This window comes from Neopsephotus bourkii, unplaced genomic scaffold (genome assembly GCF_033783945.1).
Source record: "Neopsephotus bourkii isolate Nb327-2 ecotype Australia unplaced genomic scaffold, CSIRO-AGI_Nbou_v1 NB_359, whole genome shotgun sequence".
Lineage (NCBI taxonomy): Eukaryota > Metazoa > Chordata > Aves > Psittaciformes > Psittacidae > Neopsephotus > Neopsephotus bourkii.
Window position 1 is genome coordinate 89427 of NW_026900865.1, and position 17860 is coordinate 107286.

Here is a 17860-nt window from a genome sequence, read left to right on the forward strand (position 1 = left end):
CTGAGCAAGGTGGATCCCACCTTGGGTTGAGCAGCCCATCATGGTGTGGGGTGTCCCCAATGGGGGGCTTTGACCAATGTTCTTTGTGTCTCCAGGGAGTCCCCTCCAGTTCTATGTGGATGCCATCAACCCCCGGCACGTGAGCGCCTATGGGCCAGGGTTGAGCCATGGGATGGTCAACAAGCCTTGTACCTTCACCATCGTCACCAAGGACGCTGGCGAGGGTGAGCAGTGACCAAAGGAGGCACCAAGAGGGTCCTGGGATCTCCTCAATGACACTAGAAAGAGCTGGGAAGGGGTTGGAGGCCCTCAATGGCTCCTAACCGGCAATGAGTGTGTCCCATAGGTGGGCTTTCACTGGCGGTGGAAGGTCCATCCAAGGCGGAGATCACGTGCCAGGACAACAAGGACGGGACGTGCACCGTGTCCTACCTGCCCACCGCGCCCGGGGACTACAACATCATCGTGCGCTTCGATGACAAACACATCCCAGGCAGCCCCTTCACCGCCAAGATCACCGGTGAGATGGGACCCAGGGCCCACCGGGGTCCTTGGGAGCAACGTGTGGTCATGGGGACACCTGCAGGGTCATGGGGACCGTGGTCATGGCTGGAATCAGATGGTGACCACCATGGCCATGGTGAGGATGGGATGGTGGCCAAGGCCATGTGTTGCCTGTGGCCACCATAAAGGCAACCTTCCCTGCCAAGATCATTGGTGAGGAAGGACCAGCCGTGGTCCTGGGGATTCCAACAAGGTCCTTTGGGAGCTTTGTATGGCTGGGGGGACCTACCACATAGATTTGGTGTCCCTGTCCATCCCTGGCCACCAGAGCACCGCCACATGGCCATAAGGACTTCATGGGGCTTTGGACGTCCTACCGAGGTCCTTGGGACTTTGTATGGTTATGTGTCCCTTGTGTGGTTATGGGGACATTACGTGGTCATGGGGACCCCTGCATGGCTATTGGGACCCCATCAAAACACTGTGGTGCCGCTGTCCATCTCTGGCCACCAGGACACTATCACATGGACATGGGGACCTCATTGGGTCTTCGGGGTCCTACTGAGGTCCTTGGCACCTCCATATGCCCGTGGGGATGCCTGTGTGGTCATGGAGATGACTGTGTGCCCATGGGGACACTTGTAGCATTGTGGGGACTCACCACACAGCTATGGTGTCCCTGGCCATCCCTGGCCAGCAGGACCTTATGACATGGCCATAGGGACATGGGAACATCATCCCATGGCCACGGGTATCCTGTTGGCCCTTGGGGACCCCATCCCATGGCCGTGTGGATGGCCCCACTGACAGCAGCTCCCCAGGGGACGACTCCATGCGGACGTCCCAGCTCAACGTGGGCACCTCCACGGACGTGTCCCTGAAGATCACAGAGACAGACCTGAGCCTCCTGACGGCCAGCATCAGAGCCCCATCCGGCACCGAGGAGCCCTGCCTGCTCAAGAGGCTGCCCAACCGCCACATCGGTGAGGGCGACGTGGGATGGGGGATATGGGGACATGGGGCATATGGATATGGCATATGGGATATGGGACATGAGGATACGGGGACAGGAGAACTGGGACACAGAGCGTGGGGTGGTGGGTACACAGGCATGGGGATGTGGGACAGGGGACAACAGGGCTGTTGTCACATGGATGGGTGGCTCTGGGGTATTGGATGCCCAGGGCTCAGTGGCCACGGGTCAAGGTATGGGGGTGGTGGAAAAGGGCCTGGAGATGGCCAGAGGCTGGAGGTGGAGGCCATGGGCAGACGGAGGTGTCTGATGGTGTTTCCCCCGCCCCGGCCAGGTATCTCCTTCACGCCCAAGGAGGTGGGTGAGCACGTGGTGAGCGTGAAGAAGAGCGGGCAGCATGTCACCAACAGCCCCTTCAAGATCCTGGTGGGGCAGTCGGAGATCGGGGACGCCAGCAGGGTGAAGGTGTGGGGCAAGGGGCTGGTGGAAGGGCACACCTTCGAGGTGGCCGAGTTCATTGTGGACACACGCAGTGCTGGTGAGACCATGATCCATGGGGCCATGGGCTGGTTGTGGTGGGATGGGGTGGTGGCCATGGCCAGGATGGAATGGAGGCTATAGTGAAATGGTGATCGTGGTCATGGCCCAGATGGGCTGGTGGCCATGGTCATGTGCTGGCTGTGGTCAACATAAGCATGGGGTGGTGGCCACACAGTTATGGCTGTGGTGTGCCACAGTGAGGATGGGATGGAGACTATGGTCATGGCATAAGATGGTGACCAATGGCCATGGCTAGGGTGGGATGATGGCTTCAGTTGTGACTGGGATGAGACGGTGGGCATAGCCAGGATTGGATGATGGTCATGTCTGGGATGAGATGGTGGCCATGGCCACAGCTGAAATGGGATGGAGACTTGGCCAAGGCCAGGATGGGATGGTGGCCATGGTTACGGCTTGGGTCTAGTACTGGCCATGGCCAATGTAAGGTGGTGTCTGAGACAGTTGAATGGTGGCCATGGTGGTGGCATGGCCAAGGCCCAGATGAGGTGGTGACCAAGGCCAGCATGGGGTGGTGGCCATGATATGGCTATGGACAGGAAGGGATGGTGGCCATGGTTTAACAATAGCCTAGAGGGTGATGCTGTGGTGACCATGGCTGTGGCATGGTCATGGTCAGGATGAGATGGGACAGAATAGGATGAGGATGGTGGCCATGGCATGACCATGGCCAGGATGGTGACACCATCAGTGGGACACCACTGATCACGTCCTCGTGGTTCCCCAGGCTATGGTGGGCTGGGCCTGTCCATTGAGGGCCCCAGCAAGGTGGACATCAACTGCGAGGACATGGAGGATGGGACCTGCAAGGTCACCTATTGCCCCACTGAGCCTGGCAACTACATCATCAACATCAAGTTCGCCGACAAGCACGTCCCAGGTGGGGACATGGGGGGGACACTGGGGGCTGGGGAAGTGGGGCCCCTCCTGATGACCATGTCCTGAGGTGCCCATGACTTGCAGGGAGCCCCTTCACGGTGAAGGTGACGGGTGAGGGCCGCATGAAGGAGAGCATCACTCGCCGGCGGCAGGCGCCCTCCATTGCCACCATCGGCAGCACCTGCGACCTCAACCTCAAGATCCCAGGTAGGGAATGGCCCCATCCTCCTCCTCCTCCTCATCATCACCCTCTGTAGGGATGGACACAGGGACCCATCCTGGCCACTCCAGCTGATTTCCACTTGCTTATTCCTTCTCTCCTCATCCGTTCGTGTCTCCATCCATTGGTGGATTTGTCCATGGGTGGTTGCTTGTGCTGGTGATGATCCACATGTCCACACATCTGTGTGTCCATCCATCACTGTCTCCATCCATCCAATATCTGTTCATCCATGTGGCCATCCCTCCTTACATCCATCCCTGTGCCCATCCATGCCCATGTCTGTCCATCCCTGCACTCACCCCTGCATCTCTCCACCCCTGTATCTATACCCATGTCCATTGTGTGTCCATCCATGTCTCCATCCCTGTGTCTATCCATCCCTGCATCCACCACTATTTCCATCCCTGCATTCAACCCTCTCTCCATCCCTGTTTTCCTTCATTCTCGCATCCTTCCACCCCTTTATCCGTCCCCACATCCATCACTGTGTCCATCCTTGTGTCTCCATCCATATGTCCCTCCATGCCTCTATCCCTTCATGTCTTCATCCACGTCTCCCTCACCTGTCTCCATCCTGATGTCCCTGACATCTCTGTCCCTCCATGTCTTCACCCCTCCATATCTCCATCCCTCCACGTTTCTTTTCCTGTCTCCATCCTCTTCTACATCCTTGTCTCCATCCCTCCATCCCCATGTCCATCCCTGTTTCCATCCTTGTCGTCATCTCTCCATGACTCCCTCCCTCCATCATCCATCCCATCTCCATCCCTCCATGTCTCCATCCCCATGTCCATCCCTGTTTCCATCCTTGTCATCATCTCTCCATCCCTCCCTCCCTCCATCATCCATCCCCATCTCCATCCCTCCATGTCTCCATCCCCATGTCCATCCCTGTTTCCATCCTTGTCATCATCTCTCCATGACTCCATCCCTCCATCATCCGTCCCCATCTCCATTCCTCCATGTCTCCATCCCCATGTCCATCCCTGTTTCCATCCTTGTCATCATCTCTCCATCCCTCCCTCCCTCCATCATCCATCCCCATCTCCATTCCTCCATGTCTCCATCCCCATGTCCATCCCTGTTTCCATCCTTGTCGTCATCTCTCCATGACTCCATCCCTCCACCATCCATCCCCATCTCCATCCCTGTTTCCATCCTTGTCATCATCCCTCCCTCCCTCCATCATCCATCCCCATCTCCATCCCCATCCCCGTGTCCCTGTGTCCCACCGCCGTCCCCATGGCAGGGAGCTGGTTCCAGATGGTGTCCGCGCAGGAGCGCCTCTCGCGCAGCTTCACCCGCAGCAGCCACACGTACACGCGCACGGAGCGCACCGAGATCAGCAAGACCCGCGGCGGGGAGACCACGCGGGAGGTGCGCGTCGAGGAGTCCACGCGCGTCGGTGCCGACCCCTTCCCGACGGCGTTCCCGAGCTTCCTGCCCCGCGACGGCCTCGGCCCCTTCGGCACCATCGCCCGCAGCCAGGACGGTGGGTGCAGGGGGGCACCCTTGTGCAAGGGACCGGGGCTGGGTGCAGCAGAGCACCCTTGCACTGGGGCCATGTGTGCTCACGGGCACCCTGTGCCCTTACCAGGGGCCAGCATCCCTCTGGTGCCTGGTATTGGGGTGCCAGGGTGACACGGTGCTGAGATGTCAGGGTGCCCTGGCACCGTGGTGATGGAGAAATGGGGTGCCAGGGTGATGGGGTGATGTGTGCCCTGGTGTCAGGGTGCCGTAGCGCTGTGTTGGCCATGTGCTGGGGTGCCCGAACCCTGGGGTGGTGGAGTGCATGGTGATGGGGTTTTGGGGTGTTGTTGGTGCCCTGGTGTCAGGGTATCCTGGCACTGGTGTTGCTGTGCACTGGGGTGCCCCAGTACTGTGGTGATGGGTGCTGGGTTGTCCCAATACTGGGATGATGGGGTGGCATGGTGACGGAGTGCTGGGGTACCACTGATGCCCTAGTGTCAGGGTGTCCTGGCACTGGTGTTATTGTGCACTGAGACGGCCCAGCACCACGGTGATGGGTTGATGGGGTGCTGAGGTGCCCTGGCACTGCAGTGATGGGGCATCCTGTCACCGGGGTGCTGGGGTACCACTGATGCCCTAGTGTCAGGGTGTCCTGGCACTGGTGTTGCTGTGCACTGGGACAGCCCAGCACCATGGTGATGGGTTGATGGGGTGCCGAGGTGCCCTGGCACTGCAGTGATGGAGCATCCTGGCACTGGGATGATGGGGTACCACTGATGCCGTAGTGTCAGGGTGTCCTGGCACTGGTGTTACTGTGCACTGGGGTGCCCCAGTACTGTGGTGATGGGTGCTGGGTTGACCCAATACTGCGATGATGGGGTGGCACGGTGATGGAGTGCTGGGGTACCACTGATGCCCTAGTGTCAGGGTGTCCTGGCACTGGTGTTGCTGTGCACTGGGACAGCCCAGCACTATGGTGATGGGTTGATGGGGTGCTGAGGTGCCCTGGCACTGCAGTGACGATGCACCCTGTCACCGGGGTGCTGGGGTACCACTGATGCCCTGGTGATGCTCCGTGTCCCCCCCCGCAGGCGAGGGCTCCCCGCAGGAGCTGTGTGCGCACGTGCTGAGCCCCTCGGGGCAGCGCTTCGAGGCCGAGGTGGTGGCGGGCGCCGCCGGGGTCTACAGCGTGCGCTTCGTGCCGCAGGAGATGGGCCCGCACACCGTGAGCGTCAAGTACCGCGGGCAGCACGTGCCCGGCAGCCCCTTCCAGTTCACCGTGGGGCCGCTGGGAGAGGGCGGCGCGCACAAGGTGCGGGCGGGGGGCACCGGACTCCAGCGCGGCGTCGCCGGGGTGCCAGGTATGGGGGGTATGGGGGTACGGGGGAGATGGGGGGGTATGGGGAGTATGGGGAGAGATGGGTGCTGGGGGGTATGGATGCAAGGGGGGCAGATGGGGAGTATGGGAAGAGATGGGGTTATGGGCAGAGATGGGTGCTGGGGGGTATGGATGCAAGGGGGGAGATGGGGTTATGGGCAGAGATGGGTGCTGGGGGGTATGGATGCAAGGGGGGAGATGGGGAGTATGGGGAGAGATGGGGTTATGGGCAGAGATGGGTGCTGGGGGATACAGCAGTTATGGGGGGAATGGGGGAAGATGGGAGGTGTGGAAGGAATATGGGCTCTTGGGGGGATATGGGTGCTATGGGGAGGGATGGGTGCTGGGGAGGGATAGGGGTGATGGGAGGGTATGGTGGGAAATGGGGGGTATGAGAGAGATGGGGATATGAGGCATGGGGCACAGGCATATGGGACATGGGATATGGTGGGTATGGGGGAGATAGGGGGTATGAAGTAGGATATGGATGCGGGGAGGAAGACTGGGTGTGAGGGCAATGGGGAATATGGGTGCTGTGGGGGAGATGGGTGATATAGAGGAGATAGAGGGTATGGGGAGTATGGGATGAGACAGGTATGGAGGGGATAAGAGGAGATGGATGCAATGGGGAGAGATGGGTACAATGGGAGCATGTGCGTGCGATGGAGGGGTTATGGGTGCAGTGAGTGGATATGGATGCGATGGAGGGGTTATGGGTGCAATGGGGGGGATGAGGGTGCGATGAGATCTATATGGGTGCTTATGGGGGTGCTACGTGTGCACTGGTGGGATGGGGTGCAGGGTGCCGGGGGCCCCCCCCATCACCCCCATGTGTCCCCCAGCCGAGTTTAGCATCTGGACACGGGAGGCGGGCGCCGGGGGCCTCTCCATCGCCGTCGAGGGGCCCAGCAAGGCTGAGATCTCCTTTGAGGACCGCAAGGACGGGTCCTGCGGCGTCTCCTACCTTGTGCAGGAGCCGGGTATGGCCATGGGGACCCCCTCACCACCCCCCGCTGGGGTGCTTGGAGCATCCCCCCCAGTGCTGGGGTGACCCCTGTGTGTCCCCCCCTAGGTGACTACGAGGTCTCCATTAAGTTCAATGAGGAGCACATCCCCGACAGCCCCTTCGTGGTGCCGGTGGCATCGCACTCGGACGATGCCCGGCGCCTCACTGTCACCAGCCTGCAGGTACATGGGTACCCCACCATCACGCCCCCCATAGGCATCCCAGTGTCCCCTCTGTCCCATGTCACACCGAGCCCATGGGGTCCCCAGGCAGAGCCAGGTCAGACCCTGTGCCCATATGGGACACTTAGGATGCCTTAATGGCAACCTTGGTGCCACCAATGAGCCCCTGATGGTGCCCCATCCCACCCCTGATGCTACCCCTGTGGTACCCTCTAGCATCCCTCTGTCACCCCTTGGTCCCCTGTATCCCTTGGGACCTCTCCATCCCTGCACTCAGTGTCCCCTCTGGGTGCCCCCCGTATCACCCCCATGTCACCCTTGATGCCCCCTCCACCCCCTCCCCGTGACCCCTGGAGCGCCGGTGCCAGCCCGGTGTCCCCGCAGGAGGAGGTGACGGTGAACCAGCCGGCGTCCTTCGCCGTGCAGCTCAATGGGGCGCGCGGGGTCATCGACGCCAAAGTGCACACCCCGGGGGGCACGGTGCAGGAGTGCTGCGTGTGCGAGCTGGACAGCGGTGGGGCTCGGGGCATGGGGGCGGCGTGGGGATGGGGGGGTATGGGATGGGGGGGGACATGAGGGGGCATAGGGGATATGGGACATGGGGACATGAGGGGGGATAGGGGACATGGGGACATGAGGGGGGATAGGGGATATGGGACATGAAGGTTGATATGGGGTATGGGATATGGGACATGCGGAAATGAGGGGGGATAGGGGATATGAGACATGGGGACATGGGACATGAGGGGGGATATGGGACATGGGACATGGGACATGGGATATGGGACATGGGACATGGGATATGGGACATGGGACATGGGGACATGAGGGGGGATAGGGGGTATGCGACATGGGACATGGGGACATGAGGGGGGATAGGGGATATGGGACATGGGGACATGGGACATGAGGGGGAATAGGGGATATGGGACATGGGGACATGAGGGGGAATAGGGGATATGGGACATGGGGACATGGGACATGAGATGGGATATGGGATATGAGACATGGGACATGAGGGGGGATAGGGGATATGGGGCATGGGACATGAGGGGGGATATGGGACATGGGACATGAAGGTTGATACAGGGTATGAGACATGGGACATGGGGACATGAGGGGGGATATGGGACATGAGGGGGGATATGGGATATGGGACATGGGGACATGAAGGTTGATATGGGGTATGAGACATGGGACATGGGGACATGAGGGGGGGATAGGGGATATGGGACATGAGGGGGGATATGGGATATGAGACATGGGGACATAGGACATGAGATGGGATATGGGATGTGAGACATGGGGACATGGGACATGATATGGGATATGGGATATGAGACATGGGACATGAGGGGGGATATGGGATATGAGACATGGGGATATGGGATATGAGACATGGGGACATGGGACATGAGGGGGGATATGAGACATGGGGACATGGGACATGAGATGGGATATGAGACATGGGGACACGGGACATGAGGGGTGATATGGGATATGAGACATGGGACATGGGGACAGCGTTGGGGGGGATAACGGGACATGGGGAGATGGGATATGAATGGGAACACAGGAACACTATGGGACTTGGAGACATGCAATATGGGGTGTTGGGACATGGGGGCATCGGGACACAGGGACACGTGGCGTGGGGATATGGGAATACAGGGACATGGGGCTTGGGCACGCAGGAAACAAGGACATGGGGTGTGGGACCTGAGGACACAAGTGGGGGCCATGGGGACGGCGATGCATGGGGCCAGGGCAGTGTGTGACCCGGTGTCCCCCCAGACAAGTACTCGATCGGGTTCCTGCCGCGCGAGAACGGGGTGCACTCCATTGACCTGCGCTTCAACGGGCGCCACGTGCCCGGGAGCCCCTTCAACATCCGTGTCGGGGAGCAGGGCCAGGCCGGGGACCCCGGCCTCGTCACCGCCTACGGGCCCGGCCTCGAGGGCGGCGTCACAGGTGACCCCCGCGGGCAGTGGTGGCACTGGGGACATGGCCATGGTCATGGTTAATGCCATGGAGGGTGGTGATGGGGACATGGCCGTGGCCATGGGGTGTGGCTGGAGGGGTATAGCTATGGGGTGATGGTCATGGTCATGGTCATGGTCAATGCTGCGGGCATGGCATGGGGTGGCAATGGGTACGTGGCCATGGAGATGTGCCTGTACAGGTGTAGCTATGGGGATGGTCATGGTTAATGCTGTGGCCATGGAGGGTGGTGATGGGGACATGGCCGTGGCCATAGGGATGTGGCTGGAGGGGTATAGCTATGGGGTGATGGTCATGGTCATGGTCAATGCTGCGGGCATGGCATGGGGTGGTAATGAGTACGTGGCCATGGGAACGTAGCTATGGTCATAGGAATGTGGCCATGGAGATGTGGCTGTATGGTTGTAGCTATGGGGATGGTCATGGTTAATGCTGTGGCCATGGAGGGTGGTGATGGGGACATGGCCGTGGCCATGGGGTGTGGCTGGAGGGGTATAGCTATGGGGTGATGGCCGTGGTCATGGTCATGGTCATGGTCATGGTCATGGTCAATGCTGCGGGCATGGCATGGGGTGGTAATGGGTACGTGGCCATGGGAATGTCCCATGGTCATAGGAATGTGGCTCTGAGGTGGTGGCACAGAGATGTGGCTGTATGGGTGTAGCTATGGGGATGGTCATGGTTAATGCTGTGGCCATGGAGGGTGGTGATGAGGACACAGCCGTGGCCATCGGGTGGTGGCTGGAGGGGTATAGCTATGGGGTGGTGGCCATGGTCATGGTCATGGTCAATGCTGCGGCCATGGCATGGGGTGGTAATGGGTACGTGGCCATGGGAATGTCCCATGGTCATAGGAATGTGGCTCTGAGGTGGTGACCATGGAGATGTGGCTGTATGGGTGTAGCTATGGGGATGGTCATGGTTAATGCTGTGGCCATGGAGGGTAGTGATGGGGACACAGCTGTGGCCATGGGGTGGTGGCTGGAGGGGTATAGCTATGGGGTGGTGGCCGTGGTCATGGTCATGGTCAATGCTGCGGGCATGGCATGGGGTGGTAATGGGTACGTGGCCATGGGAATGTCCCATGGTCATAGGAATGTGGCTCTGAGGTGGTGGCCATGGAGATGTGGCTGTATGGGTGTAGCTATGGGGATGGTCATGGTTAATGCTGTGGCCATGGAGGGTGGTGGTGGGGACACGGCTGTGGCCATGGGGTGGTGGCTGGAGGGGTATAGCTATGGGGTGATGGCCGTGGTCATGGTCATGGTCAATGCTGCGGGCATGGCATGGAGTGGTAATGGGTACGTGGCCATGGGAATGTAGCTATGGTCATAGGAATGTGGCTCTGAGGTGGTGGCCATGGAGATGTGGCTGTATGGGTGTAGCTATGGGGATGGTCATGGTTAATGCTGTGGCCATGGAGGGTGGTGATGGGGATATGGCTGTGGCCATAGGGGTGTGCCTGGAGGGGTATAGCTATGGGGTGATGGTCATGGTCATGGTCATGGTCATGGTCATGGTTATGGTCAATGCTGCAGCCATTGCATGGGGTGGTAATGGGTACGTGGCCATGGAGATGTGGCTGTACGAGTATAGCTATGGGGATGGTCATGGTTAATGCTGTGGCCATGGAGGGTGGTGATGGGGACATGGCTGTGGCCATGGGGTGGTGGCCATAGGGATGTGGCTGGAGGGGTATAGCTATGGGGTGGTGGCCGTGGTCATGGTCATGGTCAATGCCGTGGCTATGGCATGGGGTGGTGGCCATGGGAACGTAGCTATGGTCATAGGAATGTGGCTCTGAGGTGGTGGCCATGGCGATGTGGCTGTATGGGTGTAGCTATGGGGATGGTCATGGTTAATGCTGTGGCCATGAAGGGTGGTGATGGAGATGTGGCCATGTGCGTGGGGACATGGCCATGGTCATAGAGACGTGGCAATGAGATGTGGCTGTAGGAGTGTCGCTATAGGGTGGTGGCAGCAGGGACGTGGTCACGGTGTGATGATACAGCCTGGGGTGGTGGCAATGGGGATGTGGCAGTGAGGACACAACGTGGCGTCGGGCCATGGCTTGGTGTGACGGCAATGACACCATGGCTGGTGTCAATGGGGCCACGTCTTGGGGTGGTGGCACCGGTGGTCATGGCCATTGGTGGTGTCAATGGGACCATGTCTCAAGGCTGGTATCCCCATAGGGGTGTGCTCCGAGTTCCTGGTGCAGACGGCCAACGCGGGCCCTGGGGCTCTGTCCGTCACCATCGATGGCCCCTCCAAGGTGAAGCTGGACTGCGTGGAGTGCGCCGAGGGGCACCGCGTCACCTACACCCCCATGGCCCCCGGCAACTACCTCATCTCCATCAAGTATGGTGGCCCCCATCACATCGTGGGCAGCCCCTTCAAGGCCAAGGTCACCGGTAGGGATATGGGGGGGACACATGGAGGGTGCCCATGGTGGTGGGATGGAGGGGGGAGACCCAAGGGTGGTGCGGTGGAGGACCCCAAGGTGATGGGATGGGGGGTACCAAAGGTGTTGTGACAGGGGCTCCCCAGCATGGTGGGATGGAGGGTCCCTTCCAAAGGTGATGGGATGCAGGACCCCAAGGGTGACACGGTGGGGGTCCCCAAGGTGATGTTATGGGGGGTCCCAAGGGTGTTGTGACACAACGTTGGGGGCTCCGAGGTGATATAATGGGGAGTCCCACAGGATGACACTGGGGAGTCCCTGGGATGAAACAATGGGGGTTCCCCAAGGTGACATGATGGGGTTCCCCAATTGTGACATGATGGAGGGGTCCCCGCGGTGACATAATCGAGGTTCCCTGTGCTGACGTGATGGAGAACCCCCAAATGGACATGACAGGGGTGTCCCCATGGAGTTGGAGGGTGTCCTCATAGGGTTTGGGGATGCCCCCATGGAGCTGAGGGATGTCCCCATGGGGTTTGGGTATCCCCATAGTGTTTGAGGTTGTCCTCATGGAGTTGGGGGTTGTCCCTATGGAATTGGTGGTGACTCCATGGGGTTTGGGAGTATCCCCATGGAATCTGGGGGTCTCCCCATTGGGTTTGGGGTGTCCCCATGCTGCTGGGGGTTGTTCCCATGAGGCTTGAGGGTGTCCCCATTGGGTTTAGGGTGTCTCTATGGGGTTTGGTGTGCCCCCACGGTGTTAGGGCTGTCCCTATGGAATTCGAGGGCGCTCCCATTGGGTTTGGGGGTGTCTGATGACGCTGCCCCCCCTCCCCCCCAGGCCCGCGTCTCTCGGGGGGTCACAGCCTGCACGAGACCTCCACGGTGCTGGTGGAGACGGTGACGCGGGGGGGGGCAGCGCGGGGCCCCCCCACATTCGGGGCGCTCCCCAAGTTCTCATCGGACGCGGGCAAGGTGGTGGCGAGGGGGCCGGGGCTGGCGACCGCCTTCCTGGGCCAGAAGAACCACTTCACTGTGGACTGCAGCAAGGCCGGTGCGTGGGGAGGGGATGGGGGGGCTATGGGGATACTGGGAGGGGATGGGATGGGGTAAAGGGGTCCTTGGGGGTTCTGGAAGGGGATGCAATGGGTGAGGGGGGGAGTCTTAGGAGGGGATGTGATGGGGCAAGGGGGGGTAAAGGGGTCCTTGGGGGTTCTGGAAGGGGATTCAATGGGTGAGGGGGGGTGTGATGGGTCCTGGGGGGGTCTTAGGAGGGGATGGGATGGGGCAAGGGGGGCAAAGGGGTCCTTGGGGGTTCTGGAAGGGGATGCAATGGGTCCTGGGGGGGTCTTAGGAGGGGATATGATGGGGCAAGGGGGGGCCAAAGGGGTCCTTGGGGTTCTGGAAGGGGATGCAATGGGTCCTGGGGGTCTTAGGAGGGGATATGATGGGGCAAGGGGGGACAAAGGGGTCCTTGGGGGTTCTGGAAGGGGATGCAATGGGTGAGGGGAGGATGTGATGGGTGCTGGGGGGGTCTCAGGAAGGGATATGATGGGGCAAGGGGGGGGGGCAAAGGGGTCCTTGTGGGTTCTGGAAGGGGATGCGATGGGTCCTGGGGGGGTCTTAGGAGGGGATATGATGGGGCAAGGGGGGGGCAAAGGGGTCCTTGGGGTTTCTGGAAGGGGATGCAATGGGTGAGGGGGGGATGTGATGGGTGCTGGGGGGGTCTTAGGAGGGGGTATGATGGGGCAAGGGGGGCAAAGGGGTCCTTGGGGGTTCTGGAAGGGGATGCAATGGGTCCTGGGGGGGTCTTAGGTGGGGATGTGATGGGGCAAGGGGGGGCAAAGGGGTCCTTGGGGGTTCTGTAAGGGGATGCAATGGGTGAGGGGGGGATGTGATGGGTCCGGGGGGGGTCTTAGGAGGGGATATGATGGGGCAAAGGGGGGGCAAAGGGGTTCTTGGGGTTTCTGGAAGGGGATGCAATGGGTGAGGGGGGGATGTGATGGGTCCTGGGGGGGGTCTTAGGAGGAGTGTGATTGGTCCTTGGGGGAACTGGAAGGGGTTGGGATGGGTTCTGAGCGGTGCCAGGGGGTCCTGGCAGGGGATGGGATGGGTTTGGGGTCCCAGGGAGTCCTGGAAGGGGATGGGATGGGTTTGGGGTCCCAGGGGGTCCTGGAAGGGGATGGGATGGGTTTTGGTGGGACCCATGAGGTCTTGGGGTGTTTCTGAGGGATCCAGTGGTGATCCTGGCATGGGATGGGATGGGTTAGGAGGGTCCATGGGGTGATGGGATAGGATGTGATGGGTTGGGAGGGACCCAAGGGTATCCTGGAGGGTTCTGGAAGGGGATGTGATGGGTCAGGAAGGGTCCCAAAGGGGTCCTGGGGGTCCCAAGGAGGACCAGGAGGATGCTGGGATGGGATATGATGGGTTTGGGGGCCCTGTGGCATGGGCTGTGATTGGTCAGGGTGTCCCAGGAGCAGATACTGTGCTGTGGTCGGGGTCTCCCTTCTCCAATGAGGGGGGGTCCCCAGCTCCTCCAGGTGATCCTGAGGGCCTGGTTCTGCCCCCCCCCCCCCAGGTACCAACATGTTGATGGTGGGGGTGCACGGCCCCAAGACCCCCTGCGAGGAGGTGTACGTCAAGCACGTGGGCAACCGCATCTACAACGTGACCTACACGGTGAAGGAGAAGGGGGACTACATCCTGATCCTGCGCTGGGGCGAGGACAACGTCCCCGGCAGCCCCTACCGCGTCACCGTGCCCTGACCCCCGGCACCCAGCGCTCTGGGGGGGCACCAATAAAGCACTGGGAGAGTCGAGGGCTGTGGTCATTGGGGCAATGGGGTGGGATTTGGGGGTACTAGGGGCATGGGGCAGGATATTATGGTCCTGAGGGGGGAAACTGGAGTGCTGGGGGTATCCAGGGCAGAATAGGGGAATCATAGGGTAGGGTACTGGGGTGGAATATTGGGGTCCTAAAAGGGGTTAGTGGGATGTGGGACAAGATACTGGGGTCCTGAGTGGGATACTGGGGTGATGGAGGGTTTGGGGCATGACAGTAGGGTCCTGGTTGGGGATCCTGCCTTAGGATATCACAGTCCAGGGGGATGCTGTGCGGTCTGGGACAGGATACTGTGGTCCTGGATGGATATGGGGGGCTTCAGGGCAGGATGCTGGGGTTCTGGGATGCTGGTGATGGGGTACTGGAGTGCTGAGGGGGGATAGTAGGGTGATGGGGTGTTTGGGGCAGGATACTGGGGGGGGTCCTAGCATTGGATATCACAGTCCAGGGGATCCTGAGAGGTCTGGGGCAGGATGCTGTGGTCCTGAATGGATATGGGGGGTGTCAGGGTAAGATGCTGGGGTCCAGGAAGGGCACAGGGGGTGTCTGGGACAGGAAGGGGGTGTCCATGGTAGAGCCCTGGGGTTCAGAGGAGGTCCTGGGGGGGGGGGTGGTCTGGAGCAGGGCAGAGGGGTCCTGGTTTGGAAGGGAGGCTCCGGCGCAGGATGACGATGTCGGGGGTGGGATGGGGCAGGACACGGGGTCCACGGCTACTGCGGGGTGCTCCAGGGCGGGGCGCTGGGGCGCTGGGGTGGGGCTGAGGCCGTGCCAGGACCCACTGGGGCCTCCGGATAACCCCGGGACCCCGCCGGGTGCCCCCGGTTGGCGGAACCCCCCCGTCCTTGAAGGGGGCCGCTTGCGCCGCATGCGCCTACCCCGGGGGCGGGGCCAGAGCGGCAGGGAGGCGGGGCCATGGGTGTGGGAGGGGCGGTACCCAAGGAACGTAAGCGACAGGGAGCGTGGTCATCGCGATGGGGGCGTGGCTCCGCAGGGGCAGGGGGCGTGGCCTTCCTTGGTTCCCGGCCTGGTCCTAGTGCTGGTAGCGGCTGTGTCCTGGCTTGGGGAGGTGATGGCGGTGCTGGGCGATGCGGACGCGGTGACCGGGCTCCTGCTGGGCGGCATCGGGGAGCTGGACGAGCACCGCCAGCCCAGCCTCCTGGTGTGACACTCACACACACACACCGGGGGGGATGAGGGGGTCCCGGCCTCTTCGCCCCCGAGGACCTGCGCTAGGAGCGGGCCCCACCGGAACAGCCCCCATGGAGCATCCCTGGAGGCCCCTTGGAACCACCCCGGGAGACCTCAGCCCTGCCTGGGAAACCCGATTTCCTCCCCATTGAGGTCCTAACCCCCGTGTGGTGTCCTAAGCCCAAGCCCCTCCTCCGGGACCCCAACCGCCCCCCGGAACCTCAAACACCCCCGGAGGTCCTAAATACCCGCCTTGGGACCCCAAACCCCACCTGCGGGGTCATCAGCACCCGCGGGGGAACTCAACGCGCCCCAGTGGACTCAAAACCCCCCTTGAGACCCCCAAATCCCCTCTTTGGACCCCAAAATCCCTCACTGGGGACCCTAAGCTCCCCCCCACCGTGGTGCTGATGGGAGGGGGGGGGGTTGAGGCTCCCGTGAGTCTGGGTCAGCAGCGCTGGCAGTGCCGCCGCGGGGCTGCGTGATCCTGCCTGATCCCGGATGATCCCGGGTGATCCCGACTGGTCCTGCGTGATCCTGGCGCACTCTGCCCGCTCCCTGCGCATCCCTGCCTGGTCCTTGCCTGCTCCCCATCCCCTCCTGCCGGTCCGTGCCCGTTCCCTGCCTGCTCCATGCCCGCTCCTGCCCCATCCCTGTCCCCAAACGGGTCTGGGCCCCCCCACGAGCTGTCACCGCTGGCGGCCTCCTGTGCTCTGTGGGGCTGCAGGGGATGGGAGACAACAGTGGGGCATGGGGGGGACAGGGACATCGTGTGGGGACATTCTATGGGGCACAGGGACATGGATGGGGACACACTGTGGGGCACAGGAACATGGGGCAGGGTCACACTATGGGTCATGGGGGGGATGGACAGGGACACACAATGCGGGGGGGTACTGAGGGGGTGAAGGGCACATGCACACGTGAGGGGTCACACACACACATGTGTGTGCAGAGGTGCAGCCCGGTGCATGTATGAAGAAACAGCTCCTCAGCTTGCATGTCCCCACTGCCCCCAGGCCATGTCCCCCCCCGTCCCCATGACCGTGTCCCAGTGGCTCCTGTCCCCTTGTCCATATCCCCTGTTCCCCCTGGCAATGTCCCCCCCATCCCCATGGCCAGGTACCCCTTGTCCCTGTAACTGTCTCATGGCCATGTCCCCATTGTCCCCAGTGTCCCCTTGCCCATGTCCCCAGTACTCCCCAGCCATTTCCCTCTGCCCCATGGCCATGTCCCCATTGTCCCCATGGCCACGTCCCAGTGCCCCCAGCCCTGCCGGTGTCCCCGTGTCCCCCCGGATCGGATGAGACCTTGAAACAGAGACGTTGCTTGTTCAAGAAAGATGAGGGGAGCACAGTGAGGAATAAAGGGAGAGAAGATTTTGTTGTATGGGCAAGCTCTGCACCTCTAGCACCATAGATCTCCATATCTACCTTACTTACATGGACCTCACTGCTGCCTTGGCACAAACTTTGGGTCAATTCTTGTTTCAATGCCACAAGAAAGCTTTACTAAAAAAAACCAACCCCAAACCCCAAAGAAATAACAGAAAAACAAGGGGAAAAATATCCTCCAGATCTTCCTTGGTCCCATTCTTCAACTGGAATGAATCTTGTTTCACACCTTAAGGCTGCTTGTTTCCAGTCCCAGCATTCAATGGAAGGTCTTTGCTTTCTATAGGTTGGGGATGGGGTTGACGTTCCTTCTAGCATCTTCCTACAGTCTTGCCTAATGCTTTGCCTAATACTGTGCTGGAAACCAGTTAGAGTCACCTTGTACACCCCAGACTCATCCAAACATTTCCTTCTACCAGTTTAGCTTTCTTACTGGAGTTAAGTCCTTTCCCCATTTCCCGGATCCCTAAGCCTGTGTAAACTGCCTCATACTTTACAGTGACTTAACCAACGCTTCATAGAGACTTCCCCTTCAAATACCCAAGAACAAGATACAGCATGGGGGAGCACAGACCACCTTGTAAGAGACCCCAAGTGTTCGTTCACATGCAATAATGCAGGCAAATCTGGACGCTTTTAAATGATTTCTCCCCAAACTGGAAGGAGCTACGCAAGGTTTATAGGGCAGACAAGCAGTTTGGGCAACAGATCTCTTAGGCTGGCCAAGGAAACCTCACAATTCTCACAAATACCAGCAAACCCAACAACGATGCGTTAATGTAAAACCCATGCTGAAGTCAAGTCACAACTTAAAACACTGCTTCTTAACAATAAAACATCAAGAAATACGGGCAA

General features: G+C 60.3%; 1 protein-coding gene across 2 annotated transcripts in view; it reads left to right on the forward strand.

The window, feature by feature from the left end:
- FLNC (filamin C) overlaps positions 1-14398 on the forward strand; it is a 62252-nt gene extending 47854 nt beyond the window's left edge. For both annotated transcript variants that reach the window (XM_061348481.1, XM_061348482.1), the window contains 15 exons: positions 96-224; positions 347-520; positions 1326-1487; positions 1812-2015; positions 2763-2915; positions 2999-3121; positions 4387-4629; positions 5699-5968; positions 6828-6965; positions 7058-7173; positions 7558-7687; positions 8968-9144; positions 11370-11588; positions 12420-12632; positions 14160-14398. In XM_061348481.1, coding sequence (XP_061204465.1) covers positions 96-224; positions 347-520; positions 1326-1487; positions 1812-2015; positions 2763-2915; positions 2999-3121; positions 4387-4629; positions 5699-5968; positions 6828-6965; positions 7058-7173; positions 7558-7687; positions 8968-9144; positions 11370-11588; positions 12420-12632; positions 14160-14347 — 2639 coding nt within the window. In that variant the 3' untranslated portion in view covers positions 14348-14398. The remainder of the gene's footprint in view (positions 1-95; positions 225-346; positions 521-1325; positions 1488-1811; positions 2016-2762; positions 2916-2998; positions 3122-4386; positions 4630-5698; positions 5969-6827; positions 6966-7057; positions 7174-7557; positions 7688-8967; positions 9145-11369; positions 11589-12419; positions 12633-14159) is intronic.
- The last annotated feature ends 3462 nt before the right edge of the window (positions 14399-17860 follow it).